Raw genomic sequence first — 17,290 nt, 5'->3', positions numbered from 1 at the left:
ATCCTATGTTCTTCCTGCCCTCCCTCACACAAAAAAATTTGTCCTACCTACTCCCATAACCCAAAAAAGATTTGGAGGTAATCATCAAATATTACAGAATAAGGTACATTCCCTTCCATAAATTCACACATGAACCACTCTAACCTCCTTCTCTCCCCCAATTATTTACATGGAAGTGAATAAGTGAAAATCCAGATACAAAATATTTAGGGATAGATTCACTCTTGCCAAACTGTACTCAAGACTGGAAGGAGATGGGGGGTGAGGGGCACAGATGGTATTAAACCACCTCAGTATTTCCCTAATTGTGGGACTGGCAAGCAGGTACTAGTCCATGTGTAAGACAGAACAGCCCTAAACTGGCTCTACCTTATGCCAGATGCTTATGGTCCCAAGGGGCTGTTACAGCAGCTATGGATCAGGCAGCTGTAATAGCTTCCTGGCCATGACCCTTATGCTAGGACTGGGAAGGGGTAGGGGCATAGCAGCCATTATGTTGACCTTTTATCACATGGGGATTCACCTGTGCCGAGATAATCCCCAAGTAGCTATTTAAAACTAGTTTTTGGCACAAAGCAGGTTTAAATGGCCAGAAAATCTGAAATTTAATCAAAAGCTAGTGTCAGGCACATGGGCTCAAATTACTGATCTGAACTGCTGCATAGATTGCTTGTGCTATTGTTGATGAGGCTATATTACGCAATACTGCACCACATTGTAGCACACAGGCAGAATCAGGCCAGCGATATCATTACAATACTAACCGCAAAGCACATGAAAATAAATAAATACACACACCTTGTGGCCACTGTGTGTTAGACATTTCAGGTGCAGCCTGGTCTGCTGTATTAGTACTAGAACTGGTACTTCATTGCATGTAAGAGATACAGCTTACGAACAATACCAGGCCTCCCTAATCCCCCAGATCAGCAGCATGGCCACTTTTCTCTGCGGGTGACCTGCATCTCACTAGCATCATGCTTTTCCAGTCTCAGTCTACAGCTTGGCGACAGCATCATATAATATGTAACAGACATGAACTGAGGGACAGCAATGGCTGCGTTGTGCTGTTTCTTTCCCCTCAAGTCTCCCTCTCACATCCTGCCCCATGCACAAACACTTTGATTTCCTTCAACAGCCATTTTTGTTGTTGAGTGCAAAAAAGATACCCTCTGGTCAATGGAGGAGTATATCATACAAAAGGGTTACTAAAATGTGGGTATTTCTTTATTATGCTCCCATTGCCAGGGTACATTACATACTTTAAAAACAAAACATGAACTGAGAGGCCTGCACTGGCTGTAGTAGCCTCTCAACCCCTTTCCCCACAAATCAGCTATCCCTAATGAGCAGATCAAGATCAAGCAAAAACTTGGCTGAAGAGATGAGTCTCGCACTGGGTAATAGAAGTCAGCTAACCTGCATGCTGGTACACAGATATATTTATTTAATTATTAACAATCATTACGTATGGTATATAAAAATATGTAGAAAGACTAAAGTCCACTTTAAGTATCTTAATTTTTCTTAGGGAGTGGTGTAAAATTAACTAAGTCACATTGCACCTATCATAAGAGGAAGCTTATTTCCATGTCTATCCTTTCATGTGTTTTAGAAGAAAGATGGAAGGGTTCTCCCTGTTTCCCCTTCGCTACAGCCTGCTAGTATTTGAGAATGAAGGAACTGCATGTCTTTGACAATCTTCCTTACCTGCAGAAAAGTGCAGCTGTGCAAATTGGGAAGAGAGAGTGGAAAATTGACTCCCAGCAAGAAACCTTTATTCCCCAGACACTGAGTCCTCTGTGGGTGCTCCCCTTCTGGATCTGTCCAGGAGCGCAAGTGGTGGAGCCTGTAGGAGGCTTTCAGAGACAGGAAAAGAGCTAACCATCTGAAATAAACAACAGTAAATGCACTTATTCACTGCTCTGTGGAAGAGGCTTAAATAGATACAGCAGGTCTGTAGTGGGCATGTCTTATTCCTTTAACATTTTGTTTTTACAGTATTTTGGCTTTGGGGAAAACACGATTTTTCCCCCAATCCACGTTCCAATTTAACTATTTCTCATTTTCACTAGTACCTTTCTCTGATTTCTCCACAAGCACCTGCATATATAGATACTTGTGGTAAGAACAATGTACAGAGCTATACAAAGATCTACGTGAACGTTGCCACTTCAGGAGAAAAAGTCTTATCACATTACTGAATCACAGAACAGAAGTGAATGGTCCAATAAGCTCAACCATGAAAACTTACAACACTTGTATATTATCCTGGCAAGATATCTAGATTACACTGCATTCATTTTTATGTTGAATTTTCTTTCGGTTAACAGCATGGTACTAATCCATTTTGCAAAAAATGCTCACTTCAAAATTTTAAGATTCAGAATTTTCATTTTAACACCCTCCCCCACAGTATTATATAATGTAAGCAGTCTTGGAAGGGTTTGATTTAAATTGATAGATGTCTATAGAGATCAGTTTCAGCTACCACACTGAAATTGACCAAAAAATATCCACCAGCAACAGCAGGAAGGAGTGCAGCCCCTGGGCATCACACACCTGCAGAGACTGAATGTCACTGGCTCTGTGGCGGCACAGGAAACCCTGTGCAGCCCTGCTCTTTCACTCCCATGACAGGGGCTGCAGAGGGCTCCCTGCACTGCCAGAGGGCTGAAACAGGTATATAGAAGGCTGCAGTCCTGGCAGGCATGGAAGAGACCTCCAGCCAGGACTGCACGGAGGAGAAGGAGAAGCCTCCAGACATGAAGGAGGCCAGCCTGCTGCTGAATGGTTCTGTCACTGGGCAGGAACCATTCACCAGCAGGCTCAAGCCCAAGTAGCCAAGAGCTTGTCCTCCCTCTCGGGGCCCTGGTCAGGGGGTCTCTGCTCTGCCTTGCCAGGATCACAGCCTCCTCAGTGCCTTGTGCCTGAAGGGATCAGGCGTCACCAGCCCAGCAGCCATGCAGGGAGCCCTCTGCAGCTCCACTGTCCCAGTCCTGCTGACTCAGTCAGTGGCCCAGAATGTGGGAGCCATCCCTTAGCAGGAACTGTTCAGCAGCAAGATATCCCCACTTCCTCACCAGGCTAGGGGCTCCTCATTCTCCTCGCAGCCCTGACTGGATGCCCTGTGCCCCTTGGTGTGTTGCACCGCCCTGCTGTCAGTGCTGGGAAACTGCTGCAGCCCCACTGTCTACTACAATGGATTCCACAGTGCAGATCCAGCATGGAGTCCTTCATGGTTAAAAGTCTATAAACCTCTAAGTGTGCCTTGGAGAATCATTTTATGTTGTGATTGGCACACATGGAAGGAAGGCAACAGTAACTGCAGTTCAAGTATAGCCAATATTATGGCCCAGAGTAATTCTCTATAAATTTTAAAATATACAAAGACAGAGGAAAAAATTAATAAAAACAGAGAAGTAGTGTGGTCTATGGAAGACTGGATTTTATTCTTGTCTTGGTTCTGTCATTGCCCTGCTGTGACACCATGGTCAAATCTTTTCCTTCACACCCTTTGCCTGCCTTGTCTATTTAGAGTGTAAGCTCTTTGGGGCACAGACTGTCTTTCTCACTATGTGTGCGCAAAATACCTAACATAACAGGCCTCTGATGTTGGTTGATGTCTCTAGACACTACTGTAATACAAATTATTAATAAATGATCGCTGATCATAGCCCAAGAATATGCAATTTTATTATAGAAATACTTATTAAACTGCACATACTTTTCCTCCAAGTTTCTTTTTAAAATTAAATGACCAGAATTAATTTCCTCACCTGGCTAAATGTCCCTGATGCATGAAGTTTGCCATTTCTGCTGGAGAGACATCAATAAACCGGAGGAAAGAAAAACAACTTTCTTCATTGGCACCTAGATCACAAATATACCAAAGTTAAGGCTGATATCTACAGGAGACAAGGAGCACACATGGACCAGTCCGGGCGAATTCTGATCCCAAGGTTCTAGACATCCAAATACCTTACCACAAAAAGAATGCAAAATGACAGAGGGGCTCCAAATGTAACCTATCCCTTTAGAGCAGTGGTTCTCAAATGTATTTGATTGTACCCCCCTTCTTTGTGTTTGTAGTAGTCTCCTTCCCTGCCCGGCTCCTGCCACACAAGTACATATGTGGATATATGCAGAGGTGGTGCTTCACTTGTCAGTTTGGGTTTCTTTGTTTTTCACTTGAGTTGCTTTCTTTTCCCTGTTGCATGAATGAGCCAATGATTCATTGTAATAAAAGCAAAAGCAAAAAACTGTGATTATGGCCCATACTTACAATTAAATGTGCACATATCGTCATAGCAAATGGATTACCGTACAGACGGCAACAACTTTGTAAAATGCTATGCAAGCTTACCAGATCAGTCAAAATGAACAGCACCATCTGAGGCCCTTATATGACTGTAGGAATCAGCTTTGCTAGTTATTCATTGCTATGAGTACAATGTGTGCAATAATTCCCCCCGCCCCCAAGCTTGTCATGCCCTCAGAATACATTCCACACCCCCCAACCCTGGGGGCCCACCCCCCTAGTTTGAGAACCTGGGCTTCAGAGGATGCTAAAGGTTTCACCTTGATTGCTATTCCCTGAATTCAAGTCACTGCTTCTGGGCCAGACAAGAGGAGGAATATTAAAGACGTAGGAAGGGGTACACTTATTTATTTTCATATTCTTAACATATTTAGCTCTCCACCACCATTACATTTTTCTATTCAGTTAATACAAAACAGATAATCTCTCTCTGAAGATTTATCAAGCCAAAACTAATGGACAGTTAAAGAGCAGCCCACAAGATATGAAGAAGAGCTGTACAGACAGCACCCAATTACCCATGAAGCCCAAATCCCTGCAGCTGCGCAAAGTCCTTCTGACATCAATGAAATGTCACACAGATTAAGGGGTCCATACTAAAAGATCTTGATGCAGGAATAGAGCCTTAGGTGTGCTCCTGCTCCTCTTCCAAAATCTACCCTCTCTTTCGGCAAGTTAACTACCAGGTTCTCTCTTACTAGCACAGTTAGTAATAGCAATTTTAAATGGAACAGTATATCAAATGTACAAAGCTTGTTTAGTTTTCCGTTCAACTGGTCACTAATTCGGATCCAGCAGTCTCTCAGTTTAATTCAGGTCTATGTCCATTCTCCTACTGGTCCACAGGAAAGAGGAACATGTAGCTTGGTGTACTATAGAAATTGCACTAAAATGCTCCTGAGGTTTCACTAGCTTGAATCTACGAAGAATTCACAAACCTCAAACTAGTGTACAAAAACCATATTAATTATTTTAAACTGGACTAAAAGGGCAAGAGATAAGAGCAGAAGAACGCTGAGGCTAAACAGAGCTCTTTTAGATCATCCTTCTATCTTGCCTCTTATTAACCAACTGAAATAAACTTGTTGACTTCATGTCAAGTGCTAAGGTTGAAAGGTTCTAATGAATTGTGACCAGAGAGGCACAGAATCTATAGTCCTAGGGAGAAGTTAATCTACACCAATTCTCCCTCCAAACAAGACAGCTTGCAACATCATACTGAAGTGTGCTAGCCACCTTAACTGCTTCCCCAGGAAAGTAAACCTACCCTTCCTATGGAAGAGAGACTGCTGGATGTGGTCCGGAGCGAATGGCGAAAGTAAAACCCGTAACCACCTGAAAATGAACAGAACAAAATAAAAAATAAGAAAGTGGTAATCTAGTTCACATTCAATCAAGAAGTCAGAAGTACTAAGTTCTGACCCCAAACTACAGAGTGACTTTCAATCACAGTATCACAGTTTTACTCTCCTCTTGCTGTCGAGGAGTCTACAGAATTTGGTTTTTCATGTTAAGAAACCTGATCCTCCAGTTTTCCAGTATTGCATGATCATGAATTAATGAAAAGCAGCAGCCACAATGTATTTTACTTAATTTAACCATGATTCAGAACATCATTTCTGGATTGCTTTTCATATTGGGAAAGAGTGCCTATCCTATCCTTTACTATTAAATAATGGTTTATGTTATCCACTGCTCTGCGCATTTCTCATGATTGAATGAGTTAAAGCTTAAGCAGGCATTCCCATAAACAGAGCAACCAGCAGACTGTACTCAAACAGCTCTTTTCCATCTTCTGTAAGCTATTACTAGCTGTGAAGGCACTGGAAGATGCTCACAACTTATCATGATACACATAATCAACACTGATAGCTTCCTTACATATGAAAAGCCACTCAAGGGAAATCAGGTTCCTCCAGTATTCTACTGAAGCTTAATTCCATTACACATCATCAGCAGAAAAAAGAGGGAGTATAAATTGCTTTGTCTTACTTTTCCTGAGGGCTTGTCTACACTTACAGCACTATAGAGGTGCAGCTCCGCTTAGTGAAGACGCTACCTACATGCCGACGGGTCTCCCGCTGGCATAAGTACTCCACCTCCCCAAGAAACAGTAGTTATGTCGACAGGAGAACTTCTCCCGATGACATAGGGCTGTGTACAGTCGGGGTTAGACTGGAATAGCTACGTTGGATTTTCCATACCCCTGAGTGACGTAGTTATACAGACGTAAGTTTGTAGTGTAGACTAGTGCTGACTTGCTTGTTTGTTAGAGGATTATTTGATGACTATGGCTCTGCTATGAGAGAACACTGAATATTGGGTGTGTAACAGCTAAATAAAATGAAAGAAAACGGGGAAGCCATCACTTGGCTAGCACTATTTAAAAACCTCAGGGAATGGGGTTAATCAGAACTTATAGATTCATACATATTACAAGACCACAAGGGATAACTGATCATCTAGTCTGACATCCTGTATAACACAGACCATATAACTTCGTTGAAATATTTCCTCTTTGAACTAAAGCACATTTTAGAAAAACATCCAATCTTGATTTTAAAATTGCCTGTTATGGAGAATCCACACAACTCTTGTTAAATTGTTCCAAAGATTAATTATCTTCATGGTTAAAAATGTACGCCTGATAGCTATGAATTTGTCTAGCTTCAGCTTCCAGCCATTAGTTTTTGTTATACCTTTGTTTATTAGACCAAAGAGCCTTTTATCAAGTATTTGTTCCTCACATGAGTACTTATAAACTGTGATTAAATCTACCCCTTAACTTTCTCTTTGTTAAGCTGACTATCACTGTAAGGCATGTTTTCCATTCCTTTGATCATTCTCATAGCTCTTCATTGAACTCTCTTCAACGTATCAACATTCTTCTTGACGTGTGGACACCAGAACTGGACACGCTATTCCAGAGGCAACACCCAGTGCAAAATGCAGAGGTAATATAACTCTCTTATTCCTACTTGAGATTTCCTTGCTTACACATCCATGGATTGCATCAACCCTATTGGTCACAGCATCACACTGGGAGCTCATGTTCAGCTGATTATTCACCATAACTCCCAGGTCATTTACAAAGCTACAGTTAAGTCTAAATAACATTATAAAAATACTGTAAAGTACTTGAACAGTTTTACTTGTCATCTAGTAGCAGGTGCCACAAGAAGCAGGTAGGCTGCAAATTGGTAGGGACAGAGTGCTGTGGACACCACACACGACCCATATGAGGAAAGATTGTCTCACACTAGTCTTTAGTGACCGCTCATGCATCCATCTCTCTAAAGGCATTAAATGGCCCCAGAGGGAGCTGCAACTAGCCCTCCTCAGCAAGGAGGATAAGACAATAAGGGGAGTTTCGAAGGTAATTGGAAGACCCAAAAAAAAAACAACAAAAACCACCCAAGGTAGATCTTACAACACCTCCTCAAAATAACAGTGCACAAAATGCAGAGACATGCCATAACAAACAGGAATATGCTAACACATGCTTTATAATACAAATACCCACATCCATTCATGGATGTATCCCCCTAGCAAGAGAGTGAGAGAAAAAGATATACAACTCAATCAGCCCTATCAGCAAAATTTCAATGTTGTGTAGGCTACTGACTATTTCAGTCTCTGGCTAAAAGCTTTACCAGCCCCATTTTGTCTAAAATCAACATTTTGGGAGTCTGACTGACTGACGAACCCCATAAAACCCTTGCAGAATCACAACAGCAGAAAAGAGGGAGAGCAGACATTTTAAGAGACGAAATAAAAGGAACTGAATAAATTGAAGGGAAGGTTGAATTGGCTTGCCTGTCTCGCGAGTGGTTAAAGACCCTGATCTGTCCATGACGGTAGATGAACTTTGAAATCTGGTATGGCTTTAGGGAGATGTGAAATGGAGACCAAGTTTCTTGTCGTTCAAACAGCTCTGGGTGATTACACACCTGGGTAAGAAAAGGAAGATGTCAGCTGCTTAGGTGGGGGAAAAAAATAGAAATCTAGTCATAGACATCATTTTCCAGCCCAACGTTTGGAAAAATTGCTCTCTCAAACGATGGAACCGGTGAGCACACAATGACAACTGTTTGACAGAGCGTCCATCTTAGTTTAGGTACCAAATAATATAATTTCCTGACCATGTCACCTCTATTGCCTCTTCTTCCCCAGGTGAATGACTTCTTCAGTGATGAATGGGGATCCAGCTAGCACACACATGCACTGTATGGCAGGGGCTCTGCTTTATTGTATACTATAACTGCTGGTCTCAAGTTATACTGCATCAGGGCATAACTTAGGGCTGCATACAATCAACCAGAACAGGTTAGGAAATATTTTTTGCTATGGTGTTTCCAAGATGGCCGATGATTATACATTTTTTGCTGACCTTACCTTCCTGAACTGCATGACTAGATTCATGAGGCTACTAGTGGTATTCTGTGCTTGCTGGGTAGTGCCCATGGAGGACTGCAGCAGGTCATCAATAGAGATTTTGTTCTTTAGAGCTTGGTACAGCAGCTTCTGCCTGGTGGTCTGCTGGCAGTACATGAGAATCTCAATCTGCAAAACAGTTATGGGATTATAGTCTTAGTCTGTCCCTAAACAGAGCAATATCAGAACAAGATTCAGTAAATATAACCCTTGTAGGATCATATCATAGGAAAAGTACATAACTATCTGAGAAAAATACAAAGGCAACTGCCATCATACCTGTAATTCAATGATCCAGGACCTGCCACAGAAAGCACTTCCTAATTGAGAACCCTGTCTTCGAAGGCTGCAAGGAATCAGGAGAGAAGCCAAGAACACGGGGCGTGGGGGGGGGGATGGTGAGGGCAGAGAGGCAACTGCCATCATACCTGTAATTCAATGATCCAGGACCTGCCACAGAAAGCACTTCCTAATTGAGAACCCTGNGGGGGGTGAGGGGGGAGTATTCAAAGGTATTTTAGGCACCTAAAGATGCAAATAGGCACCCAGTGGATTTTTAATGGTGCCTAGGCATGTAACTCCCATTGATTTGAGGTGCCTTTGAATATCCTGCTATGTGCCTATCTGCATCTTTAGGCACCTTTGAAAATGTGTCCCAGGGCCCGTACTATGGTAAAGTCATGTCACCAAGCAGGTGTTCTCAACCAGGGGTCACAAATCAGATGCCAATCATCATGATCACCCTGGCCATCCCATATTACCATATGAGGGGTGGTGGTCAGTATGGAAAAGGCTCTGTCAGAGCAAAGAAGAATCCCTTAAGCCCATGTTTGCTTCATCAATGTCTCCAGCAAGTCCCTGTCACTCCCTGAGCTCTGACCCAGCGTGGAGAACATTCTGAGCAAGTGAGAGACATCACAGAGGAGAACGAATGGGACCCATGGATCCAGACCTACACAGTTCCACCTGCCAATTCCATTTAGTAAAAGGAGGGTGTATGAACTCTGGAGAATACTGTAGCTCTGTAGTGACTCCACTGCTACTTCATGGGATGGGGGAGATGAATTCCCTTCTGTGCTGAACTCCTTAACACGCAGCCTAGTTATTCTGGACGTGTACTGGGACCAGGATTAGTCCCTTAGTAAACTAAGGCTTGGCCTACATTAAGTACGGGCAAACTAGCTACATCACTCATGGGTGTGAAAAATCCACTCTCCTGAAACACATAGTTAAGCCAACCTAACGCCCAATGTAGACAGTGCTAATGGAAGAATTCTTCTGTTGACCTAGCTATCAGCTCTCAAGGAAGTGGATTACCTACACCAATGGGAGAAACAATCCCATCGGCGTAGGTAGTGCCTATACTTGAAATGCTACAGCAGCTGCAGCATTTCAGGTGCAGACAAGACCTAACAGTTGGTCTATACACAAACTTGTACCAAAATAATTAAATCAATTGTAACTAACGTCTTTTGTTATTTTGGTACAAGGCTGCGTGTGGATACTGGTTTCTGTTTAAGAATGCACCATATCGACAGTTGGGGTGTTTTTTTTTTTAAATGGACTGGCTATTCATATAAAGTGCTGACTTATTTTCAGCTACTAAACCGCATTAAAAGAAACTAGAGACTATATCTAATAGTTCCCTGTGATGAGGTGTTCACCCCCATACAAGGTTAAAATAGGACAATCAACCTTATAGGCTGATCTGGAAGAGAGCAAGAGACTGATAAAGGCTAATTGATGACATTCTGCTGGGAAGGAGCAGGCTGAGCCTGCATAAAGGGATGAAGCTGAGAACAGAAGGGAGCTGCAGGGGAAGTAGTCTGCAGTCACTCCCTGGGTGAAGAAAGGTTTGTTTGGGGCTACAGAGTTTGGATTGATGGAAGTAGTCTACAGTTATGCCCTGGGGGAGGTAGTTTGGGCTGGTAAAAACTGATGGCAAAAGACAGAAAAGAGAAGTAGGAAGGAGTCCAGAGAAGCAGCAACAGATCCTGTGAGTAAGCAGACAGTAGTTACAGGACACATGGTGCTGGGGCTGGAACCCGGAACAGCGAGCAAACATGGAGAAAGGACATGGGGCCTGGCTTTGGACCGGAAAATTGTCTGAAATGGCATGCAGACAGCTGAGCCAGCAGCACTCTGTGATACCCCAGAAGGGGAGAGCTATACAGTGACCTGATTGGAAGGCCAAACCACAAAGGAGGAGCACTGCAAGTCCTGGAGAGTGAGGAGCGACATGGTGTGAACAACTGTTGGAAGGAGGGCACCAGATATGAATGGAGCTAATCCCCAGATGTGGCCACAATGAGGCACCCCAACAGTGAGTGAACCCCATTCCCTAATATCACTTTTCTATGTAGTCAATTGCTATAATTACCACAGTGATATTATGTAATTGGGAATGGTGGGATGGCATCCACAAGACAATCTCTGTATTTATATTGACACAATGGACAATTTTGAGAGCCTCTGCTCTAAGGTGTATCAAATCACTGCAGTTTTACTTAGGAGCATTTTCAAAGGAAGATAAAGAGGTGGTGGGGAGACAGGCAATGAGGAAGGCAAATTACAGGGTATTAAAAACAAGGAATATTCAATTTTTTTTCATAAAGACACTAGGTAATTCTCATATCATTGAGAGGATCTTGCCTTTAGTGCTCTGTGGAGCTCTTGTTTCTTCCAGACATTTCAATGCTGTATTAGTCCCCTTCAGTTCATGTACTGACTTTTCCATTAGCTTACTCAGGTTTAAGGATTGTTTGTTTACAAATCTTTGGATTAATGGTTTTACTTGTAGAAGAGGTCGTCATTAATGGGCTCCTGTAAGTTCTCCAGTTAAATACAGGTGTGATCTAACAGGAATGTGCTAGCAAAAGGGAAAGGGATGTGAATGGGTGATGTTTTCTGACCTTTCAATCAGCTGTAGATAAACAGATCCACTATAAATTTATACGAACTAAAAACCTGAGAAGGGAAGCACTGAAAGTAAGCCAGATGAAGAGCTTGCTTTCCCAATTATTTTGTTTCGCACCTTGTCTGACAGCTCATTTTCCACATCCTTCTTGATTCTTCTCAACATGAAAGGCTTCAGGATCATGTGCAAGCGGGACAGCTGGTCTGAAATGCCAGGGAGAAAACATGATTACTGCCCCAATGGCCAGAAACTATACCATGTCCAGTTGCTTCTCAAACCCTTCTTGCATACCCAGTTCCCCTCAGGCATGTCACAGGACTGATCTGTCTTTGAGACAGGCTGATAACTCCCTGGATCTCTAAATATCTCCATCAGGCAATGCATTTCTATAGCACACTATGTATTACAATCTGATGAGCAGAACTCTGTGGACATACAATTAGCATCTAATGTCTATTAAAAGGTGAGGACAATACTTGATCATGCAGCTCATTCAGCACTATTAGGATATACAGCTAGTCATCACTAACAGTTGGCTAATTTCTCCCAGAGTCAGAACTGAACCAACATAGTGCTAAAGAGCATTGTGCTATTGCAGATGTGCAGTCTTTTGGATGAGATGTAAAAGCAAAGTTCAGACCCTTCATTGATAAATAAAGAACTTATGGCACTTTGCATAAAAGTAATGGTTTAACTTTGATATTCTGGCCCAATTCAAAATCATGTGGTTATATAGTTATATTCTGCCAACCAAAATTCCCCCCCCCCCCCCAGTTTGTTGTATATTGCACTTCACTTTGCCTAAAATCTCTTGCGTAGCATTACTGAAATAGAATAGTTGTCTTTTTAGTAAAAAGACGACTGCTATTCAGTGGTACAATCTCTGTACCATAACAATGGCCTATAAAACACTTAGGAGTCCTTCATGATAAACACTATATAAATGTACAATATTTTAAATATCATTCTTTATTCATTTAGAATAGGTGAGGAAATGGAGGCAGCAAACATTAGGCAAATCTGATTCACTCTGAGTAGCTTTTCTTTCTATATAAGAAGCAATATGTCTATCTCTGACAACATCTGTCCTGCAGAATTCCCAGACCAAACGACAATCAAAGCCATTTCACTCGCTGCTCTGTATCAGAACAGGAGATTCCCCATATGTAACTGCTAGAGCTGAAGTGAATCCATGGGCAGCTATAGCAGACAAATTAGAAACTGAGGCCTACTGTGCTTAGTACTCACTCTCATCAATGGCAGATTTATTCTCTGCATGGCTCTCTATGTCCTTAGAAAACCATTCGTTGAACTCCTCATGTGAATCAAACAGCGTTGGCATGATAAAGTGCAGCAGAGCCCAAAGCTATAAAGGAGTGGCAAAGAGACAGTGAATCAGTGAAAGCTATCCCCATTGTAGACAGGATGATCATGAATTTCAACCTATTGCAGAGCATTATGGGCCAAGTCCATCAAATGACAGTGTGATGTGCCAAGCTCAGCAGACTAAATTAGTGGTAGTCTCATCTTTCTTTCACAATGGACAGAAGCCAGATATGTGTAATTTTTCAAACCAGTGTCAGAGCATGGTTCCAAGTAAAGAGCAATAACTTCACTATGCTGAAGAAAATGGCACAGAAGTCACATTTTCTCATCCCATGATTTAGGGATGACAGAGTATCAGCAACCTTCAATCGTACTTCTTCCCTAATGAGTAGGATATAGCCAAATTATCCCTTTTGAAGCTGATCTCAGTGATTTCCCACAGCGTGGTATGGAGACAAACTCCCAAGTATACACCTCAGCACATAGGAGTACCACAATTCTCTCACTATTTGTTATGTCTTTGGATAAATTACTCTTTTGAACAAAAATCAGTTCTTGCTGGCCTCCTGCCTACCTCAGCCATGGTGTTCTGGATGGGAGTCCCAGTCAACAAAAGTCGATTTCGGCATTGGAATTGTAGTAGGATTTTCCAGCGGACACTGACCAACAAAAAAGTTTTTTAAAAAATGAACTACAATAGAAACAGTAAGGAAGGAGAGCAATTACATTTATATTTTAAAACCAACTGTTTTTCAGACCCATTCCTGGCATGATTTTCTTTAAGAGGGCAGTGGGTAATATTGACAAGTACTCTCCCTTTGCCCCATTGGGAGATTTGGTTCTTACAGGAGGTCATAAAGAGATTAGCACTGTTTATCTTACATACAACAGGTGTATTTTTATTTACTTTGTAACATGTTAATGTTTGGCTACCAGTAAAGGCCAGTCACTAGAGTATTCATCCCCTCAAGATAGCAAATAGGTATCTCAAGTAAATGGTGACATACACTTTTTGCACCGTTACAACGTTAAATTTATAGGCCATTAAGTAAGGGGAGTTGAATTCTATGTTACAGTGCTCTTAGAATGGGAAATTCCTGAAGAGTGCTGAAGAGGCTAGCTCATATGAACGTGCATGAGCCTGGCTCTGGGGCTGTCAAACATTTAGAAAAGAAGCAGAGAAAAATATGAGTGACAATTTTGGGAGAAAAAGTTAGGAAGAAGCAATTAAAGAAGAAAAGATAATTAAAGAAATAAACAATAGACAGGAGCTGGGAACAGACAGGAACCACTATGGGCATCAACCTTACAATGAGGAAGCCTGGATAGGGTTGCTGGGCTATATTGCAATCTGCAGATTTCATGGGGCCCTGATTCCCAATTGGGGCCTTTAGGTGCTACTACAATACAAACAAATAATGCTGTATTTAACAGATATGTTAGCATTATATGGCTATTAATGAACATAGACCACTCAGTATTTAAGAATGTCTTTGCTGGCGGCTGAGGTCAAGGACTGTTACAAGTATTTCTCACCATTTTTTGCCTCAAACTCCTCCCCACCCCCACTTCTATCCTATGGTTACTTTGTAATTACACTTGCATATTTCGTACATATGACCAAATACCAAGGCATTCAAATCCATGGAGATGGAATCATACAAACACCTCGCTCAGTACAGTCAGGTACTTAGAAAGGTAGCTTTTACTTATAAATGGTAACTTCCTTCCATCAAAAACTTCACATACAATAAGCTCAAGAATGTGAATACTAAGTTCCCCAAATGTATGCAGTTATGTGGACTGGGGTAGCAGCCTATTAGTTTAATTTTTGCACACAGTAGACTGTTGTGGTGAAGTGTTCAGCACTAACTTGATCTTTATTCCTTTTGGAAAGGGAAAGAGCAGGGCTTTGCCCTCCTCCTAGTTGACATTAGAACATGTTAACCCTTCTTCAGCCAAAATGACTGTTGTAATGGGACCTTGAAAGGGGGAAGGGAGAAACTGAGGTTCCCTGCTGGGTGCCTTAAAAACATGTGCATAATAGAATGCAATGCCATAAGGACTCTTTACTTTTCTGCTAGTTCCTAAGACAATTTAACCTCTCGTTCAAATTTTAACTCATCAACTCATGTATTCTTAGTGTTTCCCCACTCTTTTCTGTACCAACTCAAAAAGATTCCTGAGCAAGAGAGGATTTTGTTTCTGCTACAAGTATTACCTGGAGCTACTCTTGAGTGCCTGTGCCTCATCCAGCACCATATACTGCCACTTCACTCGCTGGAAATACTTCACATCCTGGACCACCAGCTGATAACTAGTGATCACCACATGGAAAGGTGCATCCTGAGTGTACAACGTCTTCTATAACCACAAAAGAGAGACACATATCTGGATCATGTAAACACAGTGGAATGAAGAGTTTATTCATCTGTACAGAGGTCTCATACTTTCATTCAATAATCTTCTATCACCATTATACTTTCCTTTCCCTTATTTGGAATCTTATTTTTTAAAAAATGAGTTGGGTTATTAAAGCAGCATAGTAATAATGCCTGACCCTGAAGTCCTCTTCTTTATTTGCAGAATGCAGTAGCTTTGACTGAATTCTAGAATGCCCTACATTGTTACACCGTATATTGTTACTCAGAACGGGGCAGTCCTTTCACTTTATTTATATAAATTTAAAAAAAGGTGAAGCAGACGGGGATGAAGAATATAGAACTCTATATTTACTCATTCTTTTGCTTTGTAGAACATATCAGCAGTTTCTGTTTTACTCTGTACAAACAGAAGTGAGAGTGAAAGGACAGGGATGTTACCTGACTCCAGAATTTCCTGATCACTTTTCTGTCATGGGGATTTCCCCAATATGGTAGCACCTAGAACAAGTCAAAAGTACAAAGAAGTTATTTTCAAATATTGATATACCTGAACTAAAACTATAAATGTCATGTTCTCCATAGTAAAACAAAATAAACCTCAGAGAGTGGCACACCTCACCACCAAAAGGAAATCACAAAAGAGGGTCTTTCCTAACCCAGAGAAAATATGAAAGCATTTAAATATATTTAAGGATCAGAATCTTCCAAACAAAAGCCTCAAGCAGCTTAGTTCTTCAAGGAAAAACTGCTAAGAGAATCCCTCAATAGCCCCAAAGCAGTTGCGGCCTTTGCCAGTCCGACCTTCCAACAAAATAATACTGATATTCTTCAGTTCACTGTAAAAAGAAGTTTGCCCATGGCTGCTAGTCAACTTAGCAACTTACTCTTGGACATCCCTGAATGACCAGTGCTTCCCTTAGTATTGAATTCCCCTCTTCACTGGTACAATTATTTTTATACTTCAGGGCTATGCCTCAATACTTTACTATGGGCTAAAAGTCAAGTAATCCCTACTGGACTGCCTCAGGGAAGAAATAAAGGAGCAAGCACAACAGCCACAGATTTCTATTTATTCTTTTATAACTCAGAGTCCTGCTGAGCCATTTCCTATGTATGGAGATCCGAGCTCAGCAGTTAGCTCCACAGCAATTCAGAGTACCTAGTTACTGCCATCTGTTGTTTGATATGGGAACTGCACAGAACTGGCATTGAGCATAAAAGGATGCTGGTTTCTGAAGCACAGAACAAACAAAACCACACATACAACTCTCCCTAAACAGCTTTTATCACCTTAGCTGCCTTATATGCTACACAAGGAGTGGGCAAACTTTTTGGCCTAAGGGCCACATCAGGTTTCCAAAACTGTACAGAGGGCCAGTTAGGGGAGGCTGTCTCTCCCAAATAGCCAGGTATGGCCCGGTCCCCACCTCCTATCCGACCCTCCCACTTCTTGCCGCCTGACTGCTCCCCCAGGACTCCTGCCTCATCCAACCTCTCTGTTCCCTGATGCTCCCCTGCAGGACTCCTGCCCCATCCAACCCGTCCCCCCATTCCCTGTCAGCCCCCCTGGGACTCCTGCCTCATCCACTACCCCTTGCTCCCTGTCCCCTGACCACTCACGGGCCCCCCATCCCTGACTGCTCCCTGCCACCCCATCCAACTCCCCTCTCATTCCTGACTGCCTCCCTGGGACCCCTGCCTCATCCAACCCCCCTGTTCTCTGCCCTCTGACAGCCCCAACCCCTATCCACCCCCCCGCCCCGTGACAACCGCCCCAATTCCCCAGATGCATTACTTCCAAGCAAAGGAGGAAGAGCACTGTCTGATGCTGTCCCTGACTGCTCCCTGCCACCCCATCCAACTCCCCTCTCATTCCTGACTGCCTCCCTGGGACCCCTGCCTCATCCA

At 42.4% G+C, this 17,290-nt stretch overlaps 1 protein-coding gene across 1 annotated transcript in view; it reads right to left on the bottom strand.

Moving 5' to 3' along the window:
* INO80 (INO80 complex ATPase subunit) overlaps positions 1-17,290 on the bottom strand; it is a 142,299-nt gene that overhangs the window by 70,007 nt on the left and 55,002 nt on the right. Inside the window, exons 15-24 of the mRNA XM_032769043.2 lie at positions 15,821-15,880; positions 15,220-15,362; positions 13,573-13,657; positions 12,921-13,038; positions 11,790-11,875; positions 8,717-8,884; positions 8,138-8,271; positions 5,589-5,656; positions 3,780-3,873; positions 1,711-1,888 (exon numbers count right to left, since the gene is read on the bottom strand). Of these exons, the coding sequence (XP_032624934.1) occupies positions 1,711-1,888; positions 3,780-3,873; positions 5,589-5,656; positions 8,138-8,271; positions 8,717-8,884; positions 11,790-11,875; positions 12,921-13,038; positions 13,573-13,657; positions 15,220-15,362; positions 15,821-15,880 (1,134 nt within the window). The remainder of the gene's footprint in view (positions 1-1,710; positions 1,889-3,779; positions 3,874-5,588; positions 5,657-8,137; positions 8,272-8,716; positions 8,885-11,789; positions 11,876-12,920; positions 13,039-13,572; positions 13,658-15,219; positions 15,363-15,820; positions 15,881-17,290) is intronic.

Source organism: Chelonoidis abingdonii, chromosome 4 (genome assembly GCF_003597395.2).
Source record: "Chelonoidis abingdonii isolate Lonesome George chromosome 4, CheloAbing_2.0, whole genome shotgun sequence".
NCBI lineage: Eukaryota > Metazoa > Chordata > Testudines > Testudinidae > Chelonoidis > Chelonoidis abingdonii.
The sequence above is the reverse complement of the archived record's forward strand: the minus strand, read 5'-3'. Positions and strand labels throughout refer to the sequence as shown.